General features: G+C 42.6%; 1 protein-coding gene across 1 annotated transcript in view; it reads right to left on the reverse strand.

The window, feature by feature from the left end:
* LOC147623678 (uncharacterized) overlaps positions 1-10623 on the reverse strand; it is a 119786-nt gene extending 109163 nt beyond the window's left edge. Inside the window, exon 1 of the mRNA XM_086820266.1 lies at positions 10486-10623. Within this exon, the coding sequence (XP_086676392.1) occupies positions 10486-10561 (76 nt within the window). The 5' untranslated portion in view covers positions 10562-10623. The remainder of the gene's footprint in view (positions 1-10485) is intronic.
* Between the last annotated feature and the right edge of the window lie 2171 nt (positions 10624-12794).

Genomic DNA, 12794 nt, shown 5'->3' on the forward strand with positions numbered 1-12794 from the left:
GATGGGACCCAAAACCTTGGAAGAAGCCCAAGACAAAGCCTTGCAAGCCGAAGCTCTATATATGCCTTGGATGGAGGGCAAATCAAAGAGAGAGACTCGAGACTCGTCCCAAAAGAAGAAGTTCAAAGGGGGATCTTAAGCAAGGAACGACCCATAGGAAAAGAAGGATAAAAATGAGAATAAACCCCCATTGTACCAAAAGAAGCTATCCCGCAAGCAACTCGAGGATTATGTCAAAGAAGGTAAATGTATTCGATGTGGAAAGAAAGGACATATGGCTGCAAAATGTCCTGATAAACCAAGCAAAGAAGCCAAACCGCCCCAAAGTAATGCATTACCCATAGTTGTTTCTCGTGCCGGTACGAATGGGTTCGTACCGTACGGTTTGACAGTACGATACCATACGATATCGTACGGTACGAGGTTTTTTTTTCCCCAAAAAGAATTTCCTTGAAAAAAAAAATTCCAAATGGTTTTAAAAAATATAGAAACCCTGCTTAACGAAGATCCCAAATGCTTGCAATACTTCGCAACTTTCGTGTCCACTCCGTATTCCATATGGGGTTGTTGATGCTGGGTTTTATGCTGTGTATGCACCCAGGGGAGTGCTAGTGATCATCATTAGGTTACTGGGGCACTTTTTACTTCAGTTAGTGGAGGTTTCTTCCCCCAGTTTTAGCTTAGTTTCACTTATTATGGTTTATAAGTGATTTGGTCCACATGGCACACTTTATGGCCTGACCATGTGAACACAACTTTTAGGTCACATCTTTATGTGGCTATTGTACTTCATTTTATCAACTCAATACATGAGAAGTCGTGATCCTCTCTGTCTTTCACGCCTCTTGTTGAAGTACCTTCCAAACCCTAACCCTAACAGCTGAATCCCTTCATTTGTTATCAGAGCTAATTCGTATAGCTGTCCGTACAGTTCGCCTGTTTTTACTTCAACTGCAGCCACGTACACATAGTCGCCCTCAGCTGCACAGACAGCTGTTCCGTACACATCCCCGTGCAGGTTCGCTATCAGCTATCGCCTTCAGCTGTTCGTACAACCAAGTTCGCCAAGCTGCACGTACAGGTCTTCGCCTGTTTTGTTCTGTACCCGTCAGCTACACGAACAGTCCCTCTGCTCCGTACAGGCGCCTGCTTTGCTCCATACACAGTCGCCTAGTACCCCGTACAGTACCTGCAGGCGACCTACACACGCCGTCAGCTGCTCGCCCAGCTCCGTACAGTACCTGCTGCCAACCTGTCGACTGCTGTTTCCGTACAGTACCTGCCGCGTGTACCTACAGCCCCGTACAGTCGCCGTACAATCGAACTGTTTCCGTACAGCCTACAGTCGACCTGTACCTACACTGTACCGTACACTAGTTCCGTACGGCCTACAACCGCCTGTACCTGCAAAATCACATTTGTGGTAAGCCTTACATGTTTTGAAATTTGGGCATTTTCTCTGTGAAAATTTTCTGGCAGATACACGTAGATTTTCTTGCAAAGAAATCTCTACAGGTTTTTTGCAAGGTTTTGGGTGCAGTAACTTTGGGCATTTTGACACTGTGTGAGCCATTTTCATTGCTCTACTCAGTCAGTGGTGCATTTTCTTGCACATTCAGAGGATTGAGAGTGCAAGCATATTTGGGTAAGCTGTATTCAGTGGAGTACAGTTGCTATAGGGTTTTTTGATACACAGGTACAACATTGTGCATTGGCATAATGGCAAATCAACAGCAGAGTGATGTGTTCACGTACTTGTCTATGGAAGACAAGTTGGATGGCATGAATTACTCCTTGTGGAGTTTTATGCTGAGAAATGTGCTCGTGGCAAAAGGTCTTTGGGATTTTGTTCGTGGTGATGAACCACGTCCAGGTCCATTGGCTCCAAAGACTCCTCCCCAAGGGGGTGCTCGTGGAAGAGGACAACAGGCACAGGCACCAGGTCAGCCTCTCCCTGTTCAAAGAACAAATGCTCAGAAGACATGGGATGCCACAGATGCACAAGCCTTATCACTTATTGCATTGTCAGTACAGAGGTCTATAATACCTCATATTCGTTCAGTTGGCTCTTCACGGAATGCTCGTAATGAGGCACGGATCTCATTTTTGAAAAGAGAGCTGGAAAATCAGAAAATGCATGAAGGAGATGATATGTCTAGCCACTTGAACAAGCTGCAGGATTTGAGAGAGCAACTCATCAATGTGGATGAGATTATTCCTGAGACACAACTTGTATCCACCATCTTAAATTCTTTGCCAAGATCCTACTTGGCTTTTCATACCTCTTTGAACCTCAGCATGAGGAATGCTGTTGAGCCCCTTAAGTATCAGGAACTTGTTGCTCTCTTGCTACAAGAAGAGCAAATCAGGAAGAACATGAATATGAACACAAGTGCTGAACAAGCATTTACGACAGGTCAAAAAGGGAAAGGCAAATCTCAGCCAAAGAGTTCAAATCAGAATTTAGGTGATGGTGGTTCATCTCAGGATACCAAGAAAGGTGATGGACAGCCCAAGAAAAAGGGCAAATGCCATTACTGTAAGAAGCCAGGTCACTACATCACAGAATGTAGGAAGAGGATTGCCAAAGAGAAGGCAAAGGAATCTGGGATGTCTGTAAATGATGCCTCTAAAGCTCCTCCGGAGACTGCTTCTTTTGTTGAGGACGGGGATTACTGTTTCTACACATGCAGCAGCTATGATGCCTCTTGGTCTTCACAGGCACTCAGTGTGACAGAGCATGCATGTACTTGGTATTTTGATAGTGGTGCTTCAAAGCATATCACATCTCGCAGGGATTTGTTTTGTCGTGTAGGCCCTGCCCCCGTTGGCAAAACTGTTCAGGTTCGTGGCATTGGGGAGATTCAGCTCACAGCCATTGATGGCTCTATTCTTCGCCTTACAGATGCCTTATATGTACCAGGGATAAAGAAGAATCTGTTGTCCATTTCTTCTTTAGCACAGTGTGGTATGCAAGTCAACTTTGATGATAACAAATGCATGGTCAGAGACAAAGCTAATGCCTTGACCTTGATGCTTACTGGTACATTATGTCATGGACTCTATAATGCATTTCAGCCAGTGGATCAGTCTGCTTATAATGCATTCACTCTTACTCCAGCTATGGTTGATGCGGAGTTATGGCATGCTCGCATGGGGCATGTAAATTTTGGTAGTCTTATGCTTATGCAGCAACATAACATGTTGACAGACCTACCTCTTATGGAGAAGCCTCCAGATCACATATGTGAAGGATGTATTTTGGGAAAAATGCATCGGTTTTCCTTCCCACGTGATCAAGCTCTACGAGCAACTGCAAAGTTACAGCTTATACACAGTGATCTTTGTGGTCCCATGCAGACGAAGTCATTAGGAGGTTGCTTCTATTTTGCTACATTTATTGATGACTTCTCTCGTATATGCTGGGTCTATCCGTTGACATAGAAATCACAGGTATATGATGCATTTTTGGCCTTTGTAGCACTTGCTGAAACAGAGTCAGGATGCAAGGTTAAGACTCTCTGTTCTGACCGAGGGGGGGAATATATGTCACACATGTTGAATTCCTTTCTTGAGAGTAGAGGTATCAAACATCAGTATACTACTCCTTATACTCCACAGCAGAATGGAGTTGCAGAAAGGAAGAATCGGTCACTCATGGAGATGGCCAGATGTATGTTAAAGGCAAAGAAGCTACCACATATCTTTTGGGTGGAAGCTGTAATGTGTGCTTGTCATATTTTGAATCGATGTCCCACAAAGGCATTGGTTTCCATTACTCCTTTTGAGGCTTGGCATGGCCGAAAGCCTTCGGTATCACACTTTCGTACTTTTGGGTGTCTTGCATATGTATACATACCCAAAGAGTTGAGGAGGAAGTTGGATGATAAAGCCACAAAATGTATTTTTGTTGGGTATAGCCCTGAGAGCAAGGGCTACCGGTTATATGACCCACTATCCAAGAAGATATTCACTAGTCACGATGTGATTTTTGATGAAAAATCAAAAATATCCATGGCTGGTTATGATGCAAATCAGGCTGAAAATGATGTGTTTAAGGTCTACTACCTATGGAGTTTCATTCCACAGTTGGTGATCCAACCCATGAGGGTGCAGGACAGCCAGCCAATCATGAAGGTGGTGCAGAAATTCAGCAAGCAATTGAGCCAGAAGTTGAGCCAAATATTGGGCAGCACGCTCCACAAGTCAGACACATACCTAGATGGTATTTGAGGACATTACAGGACAGCCATCTAGAGGGTCCTCTTGCTGGCCGTACTCGTAGGGAGACACGGACAAATGAGCATGCACACATCATGGATTTGAATATGGTTATGGCAGCCAGTTTACAGGATGATGATGAGCCTGATTCATTTGTGGATGCACGAGACAATGTGCATTGGAACAAAGCCATGCAGGATGAGCTTGATTCTATTAAAAAGAATCAAACATGGGATTTGGTTGATCTGCCCAAAGGCAAGAAAGCCATTGGTACTAAGTGGGTCTATAAGTTGAAAAGACATGCAGATGGATCCATTGACAGGTACAAAGCCCGTCTAGTTGCAAAGGGCTATGCACAGAAGAAGGGTATTGATTATGAGGAGACATTTGCTCCTACATCCCGTATGTCGACACTTAGGTGTGTCATTGCATTGGCTGCACATCGTGGTTGGGTTGTTCACCAGTTGGACATCAAGACTGCTTTCCTACATGGGGACCTCAAGGAGGAAGTTTATGTATATCAGCCCATAGGTTTTGCAGAACATGGTCATGAAGGGAAAGTATGCAGGCTGAAAAAGGCCTTGTATGGTTTGAAACAAGCTCCACGAGCTTGGTATGCAAAGATAGATGCTTTCCTGCTCACTCAAGGCTTTGTGAACAGTCCATCAGAAGCCACTTTGTATGTAAAGAAAGAAGAGAAAGATCTGCTGGTCATCAGTCTTTATGTAGATGATCTTTTGCTCATGGGATCAAATGATGACGAAATTGCAGCTTTTAAAGAGATACTGCGAGACAGACATTTGACATGTCTGATTTGGGGCTTGTACACTACTATTTGGGCATACAGTTTGTGCAGGATAACAGAGGCATTGGGTTGTTGCAATCTCGGTATGTTACTAAACGTCTGGAGAAGTTTAAATTTCAAGATTGCAAGCCTATTAGCACTCCTATGGAGCCTGGGATGAAACTGTCACTATAGGATGACAGTATTTTATTTGATGCCACTACATATGCTCAGGCTGTTGGGTGCCTTATTTACTTGTGTACTACACGGCCAGATATTCAGTATGCCGTATCTGAGTTGAGCAGATTCATGCACAGCCCGCGATTGACACATTGGCAAGCTGTGAAGCGTGTATTTCGGTATTTGCAGGGTACCTTGTCTCTTGGATTGCTTTATCTTGAGGGGGGTGACATGCAGTTATATGCTTACAGCGATTCAGATTGGGCTCGTGATTTTGATACCAGACATTCCACTAGTGGAAATTGTTTCTTTCTTGGATCTTCATGTATTTCTTGGCTAAGCAAGAAACAGACCACAGTGGCCACTTCGTCTTGTGAGGCAAAGTACAGAGCAGCTTACACTACTACCGTTGAGTGTGTCTGGCTGCGTCGTCTTATGACTGATATGGATATTTCAGTGGAGGAGCCTACACCTATCTATACTGATAGTCAGAGTGCCATTGCCGTGGCCAGGAATCCTATGTTTCATGCTCGCACGAAACACATTGAGATTCACTATCATTTTGTTCGGGAGAGACTCCAGGCAGGTGATATCAGTCTGATCTACTGTCCTACAGATCAGAATGTGGCAGACATCTTCACCAAGGCATTACCACGTCCGAAATTCAAAGCATTCCGCACTGCTTTGAATTTGTTTCCTTTTGGTGGATGATGTACAGTGATCACATATCACTCCAGGGGAGTTTGTTGGGTTTTATGCTGTGTATGCACCCAGGGGAGTGCTAGTGAGAGACCAAAATAGTCCATCATCATCATCTGGATACATCATCAAGATTCAAGGGTACAAAGTAAAATGAAATGAACTGAAATGAACCGGTAGTATAGAGAGAGCTCCAAAAGTGGGTATAAAAAACATCATCATCCTAGTGTGTTTGAAGTTTGAACTTTGAACTTTGGGTCTTGAGAAAGGCTTAAGGGAGGGAGGGAGAAAGTGTGTGTGAGAGGGGTTGCCTTGGGCCCTTAAAGCCCCCGTCTAAAGACTCGAACCAACCAAAAAAAAAAAATGTTTGTTTGTTGACGCCTCGATCATGCAGTCGTACGCCTTGAACGCCTCTAACCGTTAGAGACGTGCCTCGTAACAACTATGATCATTATCTTGCTTATGTAATGATTTTGATTGGATATGCTCTAGTTTGGGTGGCAACGATGCCAGAAGGCCCAAGGAGCAACATTTTTATATGGGAGGCAACAATGCCAGAAGACCCATTGGACGGCAACGATGCCATATGTATTGGACTTCGCAATCGAGCGTTCACTGCGACCAGATGGCCCCAATGACTATATTTGATATCATAGTCGGGCGGTCAATACGACAAGATGGCCCAGATGTATTCATGACTCTCGGGCGGTCCTAGAGACCAGATGGCCTTGACAGGAAGTCTGAGCGGTCCTAGTGACCAGATGGCTCAACACGGTTTTGATGAAACCAAACAGCACAATCCATGAACAGGAGGATCATTATTTGTGCATTGCATACTGATGTATGTTTGAACTTCTTTGACTTTGTGTGCTGTTTTTGATGCGTGGACAATGCTTGGGTTTATGGCATGCGATAGTCCACTGGGCTCCAGACTACCTGGCCAATACCTAGAATACCCAACCAGTAGACGTGAATGATGCATACTTGTTTGTTGACTAGCTTGTGTCTAGTTTTTACAGAAGGTAAGTATGCATTTATTTTCTAACCCGTGTTACAGACTATGAAGATCATGTACCATCAAAAACAAGCACATCCGTCAAAGAAAGACATAAAGATGTTGCCAAAGGAGCAGAAGTCACCACATATATGAGGAAAGACCAGATGCACAAGAGCACCAGATGAGGCTAGTACCATATCTATGCCACAGTTGAGGACAACTGTGATATAAGAGGGAGGAAATGTAACTATTTGGTCCTCCATGCTCTTTTCACATGATAGAACTCATAACCGAACACATGGATAGGATGATGGACATATGGAAACAGGGTTCGTAAAGTTGGAATTGGAAAAAGCACTCGCCTAGGTCAAAAAGCAAGAAAAAGCAAAAGTCAAACTTTGTTGACCAAAAAGGTGAGGGCACCGTTTTGGAAAGAGCTCGTCGAACTGAGTCAAAAAGCTATAAGCCACTTTTTCAAAAAGCAGCTCCAAGGCCAAAAAGCAAGGCCCTGAAGTTAAAATCAAGAACTTTGATATTAAAACAAAAGCAAAAGCAAGTGAATAAAACAAAAGCCAAGTCGTAAAAACAAAAGCAAAGCATGGTAAAAGCAGGCATCTCAAGTATTTAAAGAACCAAGCACACTCTTGGTGGATCATAGAGGACTCATGGAGAACCTGTTGAGAGGGAAGTTGTGAAAACTCATCGCCCACATCACCTCCTGGTTCACGTCAACTAACTCTCCCATCTCCACCAGCAGTAACTCCCCTGCAGGGCCTTCATCAACCGGCACTCTACCTCTGCAGCGACCAGATCAACAGCTGCTCCGTTGCCCTGCCGTCTACACCTCTGCGCTGGTGTGCTTCTACGCGCTGCCTCTGTTCAACAGCGCCACCGCTTCTGTTCAGCAGCGCCGCCTCCATCCCCTTTTGACTGGTTGCGCTACCAACACCCATAACAGCCCTGTATCTGCAGCGCCATCATCCACCACCCTTCAGCCCCCTGTTCCGCCAACAGACTGAGTGCTGTCTGCAGCGCCTGTGCGCAGCCTTTACTTGTGTACGACTGCCACTGCCTTCTCTGGTTGCTGCTACTGAACATCGCCTGCACCTCCCACTCCAACACCAGTTGCGGCATCTGAGCACTGCCCTGAAGACCAGCCATCACCCCTGTTGTGTGGCTCCGCCTTAAAGAAGCCTGTGCCACCTCTGTCCAGCAACATCGCTTCTGTCCACAGAATTACCAACATTTTAAGAGCCGCTCTGACGCCATTGCATGAGCATCGCCTCCTTCATAAATACAGTTGTATCATCTCTGTATAGTATACAGCTTTCATATACTATTTGCTATCTTCTGAAGATACAGGTATCAGTACCCATCACCGACAATTCTTCCCCCATCAGTTTCTTTGGAACCCTGAGAAGAAAGGGACTATTTTGTGGATACTTGGGAATATCAGTTGGATTCATTGGATCTCGGTACTAGCCCAGTGTAAGCCTCTTGTGAGTTATCCTTGTGGTGAGCTCGGCATCAACTATCTTGTGCCTCGACATCGACATCGACCTCGGCCCGATCTCGACATCAACACCTTTGTTTGATATTGTATTCATTTGTTTTATTGGTCCTGGCTTTGAAAAGCTTGTGGATTGTTCCTAAAATAAATTCCTAAAGAGGGAGCGAGGCCTCTTCCCCGCTGAGCGTGGTGTACCGTGTGAATCCCCTATTCCCATCTTTCTCTCCCCCTTCTCTCTCTCTATCTTTCTCTCTCATACACGTGGTTGCATCTATCACTACTCGCTCCGTTTTGCTTACAAGACAACTTCGTTCTTTTCTAGGTTTTATTGTTTTTCTTTGGAAATCTGTGCAGGAGTACTCTCAGCTCACACTACCGATGACCGACTTGTTGAAAGATCGTGGACATAAGTCAAAGATGCAGCGCATACTTTTTTGCAAGACCTGCAAGAAATGTTACAAGTTGCTAAGTAATCTATTAGAAGCGCTCAAGACAGAGACAAATTTTATTCTAACAAACATCGTTCATGGAGAGAGTTCTCTAAAGGAACGATGGTGTATTTGCGAATTCTGAAAGATTCCAATTGGATGACTGTCATCATCCCATTCTCTATTCCCGAAGTCCCTATGTCATCCTTCCTACTCTGGCAACCTTTTCACTAAACACCCGGCCCGGTCTCCAAACTCTAATGAAGATCTATGCATCTGTTCCATCCAGTCCCCATTCCGTTCCTGCCCTATCCTTGAACACTGTCTTTGGTCTTCTTTCCTGAGAAATGAGTTTGGCACTCTCACTCCACCCCTTGGAGGATCAACCTCCCCTGGAACCGTTGCCTAAAAGCCTTTCCTGGTGTGCCCCAAGTGGCACCCGACTCACAAGACTGCCATCCCCTTGGACTTTGTGGAACACCACCAACCAACCTCCTGGGAGTTCTTCCCTGTCTTGTGTTCCTTGCCTTGGGCCTCATACCTGTGCACTTTCCTGTACCTTGGACCTACGCACCTTCATTTGGGACTGAATCAGTGTTTAGCCTTGCTGAGCCTGATGCTCTGATACCAATGTTACATGCGGAAGCTCTAGGAGTCTTCTTTCAGCCCTAAACACATCCTGGAACATGCTGATGCCAAAATGCAAACAAAAGAGAGAGGAAAGAGAGAGGAAGCTGAGTATTCAGTATATTCATATATGTACAAAAAGGTACAAATCATGGCAGCCCTAGGCATGCCTAAAGAGGTAGTAAAGTACCTAATCTAACAGAAGTCTAAGCCTAGACTAATGGTCAAGCCAACAAGGACTGAATGGTTCATTGCTTTGAGGTATGCCTATGCATGTCTTGCACATAACAGGTGGTACAGAAAACCAAGGCTTGGGTGAGGAGTCATGCATATTGGAAATCTAGCCTCGAGCTTGGGGATTCTCCCAAAGCCCAAGCAAAGCTATGGCAAAGTGTTCGATGAACTAACATTAGTTTGGGTTTGCACATAAAAGCTGGTGGAGGGATCTTGTTAAGCACACTGAGTACAAGTCAGAAATCCTATGTGTATGTCAAATCCAGCTTTGGTTGTACAATAGGAGAGCTTGGTCTAGGATAAGGTTTAATTTATTGTGCTCCAAGTATGGCCTCAACAAAGGCATAACTTTTTTTAAGATGAGAGTTTGATTCTACACTATACTAGTGCCGAGGTTCGAATCAAAGGCATGCGCATCCACACGCCGAGGGCATTACCACTGGGGTTAGAGCCCACAGGCAACAAAGGTTTAACTTTAATGCAGGTCCATTAAAGGTGTATTTGTGGATGATCATGCTGATTATGAACCATTGAAGGCAGCCAACGTGATTGGGGAAAATATATATATATATATAGCTGAGCTCTCACCCACTTGACTGTCTCCATGGCAAGAGCCTTTCTAATGTCGCCAACGGGCAGGAAGCCTAGCAGAGCAGGTTTAGAACTTTGCGCAGGTCCTGATTTCAGTACTGTGGCCACTACCACAAGTTCTAACCGCCCACATGGCGCCTACAGGTGAATCTACTCAAGGAAAAATAAACAAATGTGAGAGGGGTTTGTGTAAAAATGATGCACTGCGAAGTACCTGTTGCTGTTGGCGCTGTTCTTGGTTTAAGAAGGCACCTTCGAGAACAGTGCGAGGCATGCCGCAAGCCTTGCATGGTCGGATACTGGTTTGGGCCACTCCAACAATTGCTGAGGTTTGGGGTTTTAGGTTCTCCCGCAAAAAATAAATAAACAAAAGTAAAAAAGGTTTTTAAAAAAACAAAGGAGCATTCCAATTTTGCTTTCAGAATAATTGATTGCTTATATGAAGTTGTTCTTTGCACCACTATTGAATTTCTTCAATTAATGTTTGAAATTTGTTTTAGTTACTAACGTTTATTAGTATCTCTTTGTCTGCATCAAGATTGAGTGATTCATATGATATTTGCAAGTGTTCAAGTGTTTAATTTGTAGTTGTCTTTATATTTGTATTTTTTTACAAATTCGGGTTTTTAAGAAAATTATCATATAATAAAGCCATGACTATTTGTTGACTATTTTGTTTAAATTTTGAGAGTTGATATTTATTTTTCATTTTTTAATCAAGCATAGTGCTGGATGATGATCACTCTAATAAATGTATAAAGTGCCATTTTGAATTGATTCTTTATTTATATTTGTCCATAGGTCATTAATTTTACTACGATAAATGCTCGTTTTATATTAATGGATCTAACACATTCTTATATTTAATATTGTTTTTAATTGACTTAAATTGCCCTTGCCTTGTGCCATTACATGGATTATAGTCACAACAAGATATTTGTAATTACTAACTTGTGGTCCTCCTCCATCTATAAGGGTTGTTTAGCAACTTACCACTTAAGCTGATGTCTTTAGTCATTGGCTCAACCTCCTAACAATGGAGTATTACAGTCCAAGGGCATCAACAGCTTAAGAGGTCAGTTGCTAAACAACCCTTACATTGACAAGGCTAAACATCCTATAGCTACTTGTATTGTAACTTACCTTGAATTGTTGGAATGATTTTAGCATGGGGTTGGAATAACTCCGATTTTTGGGAAGCTGGATAGATTTAAATTTGTTGATTTATGAGTTGTTTTTATGTGTTATAGTCTGTAGCATGAAGGAGGATACCGTGCAAGACATTGGCAAAACACTGCAAAAATTCAAGTGGAAAGCTTGATTTTGTTGGCTTTATGTAGTTTGTGTTTTTTGAGAAAAAAATAGAAAGATTAAATTTAATCATGCCCTATCTATTTGTTCCTTTATTTTATGATTCATTTGATTGTTTTTTCGATTTAGAGTAGGATTAAGAGGCATTATTAGAATAAAGGAGGAACCTCAATGTTTGCATCACGCTCCACATTCTACTCTCTTTAAGAATTAATGTGTGTACATGTTCCAATTACTACACGCGTAGTAATTCAAACACTATCCATAGTGATTAATTACTTCAAGCAGTGTGTATAGCACAAAAAAGTATGAGTTTTTTATGAATCAAAAAGTTCCATGTGCTAAATAAGGTTGAATTACTCTCTCATATAATTGAAATACTATTTATAAAACTAAGACTCATACATCATGGAAATTATTTGCTGCAAGTGTACAACCACTGTTGTACAACAATTACTATGCCATAGTAATCTAATTAATACATGTAGAAAAGTGAAATACTATATCATAGTAATTACAAAATTTACACATGAAATTTATTTTTTGTAGGTCGTAGTAATTTGAATACTACGTCGTAGAAATCACACAAAATACATGTACAACTAACATTAGAGTAATTAGAGAACTTACACCTAGAAATTATTTTTTGTAGGTCATAGTAATTTAAATACTATGCATAGTGGTATGCGTAGTAGAAATCACACAAAATACTACATGTAGAACTAACGTTACTCTATAATCATTAAAGCTATGGAAAAATTTTATAGGCTTTTAAAGTGCAAAAATCTCTTCAAATATAGTTCTCCTCATACATTTAATGCACCTTCAGCCAAGGTGATTTGTTATTTATGAATATGAACAAAAGGTGAACTATAATAGGTGGATATAAACGTCATGTGTGTAATGGAAATTATATATATGGATGCTTGAAGTGTAATGTAATGAAGTAGATTTGGTATGCATATGCACATAGGGGATGGCGCCTAGGGACTTGGGCTTAGGGTCATTTACATGTGTACTTTTTGGGGGCATTAGGCTATATTAGGCATATGGCTCATGGGCATTGTACCTTTTTTATCATATTTTACTCTATAGGCATCTATGTCTTCTTGGTGCTCATGCCCAAGCTCCCATGGTGACCTTCACCCATGTATTGGACTCCATGTAAACGATGTTCCATGTTCTCGACTCCACACTAACGAGTCATCCTCT

The sequence above is a fragment of the Cibotium barometz genome, chromosome 26 (genome assembly GCF_041138505.1).
Source record: "Cibotium barometz isolate CiBa-2024 chromosome 26, ASM4113850v1, whole genome shotgun sequence".
In the NCBI taxonomy this organism is placed as follows: Eukaryota; Viridiplantae; Streptophyta; class Polypodiopsida; order Cyatheales; family Cibotiaceae; genus Cibotium; species Cibotium barometz.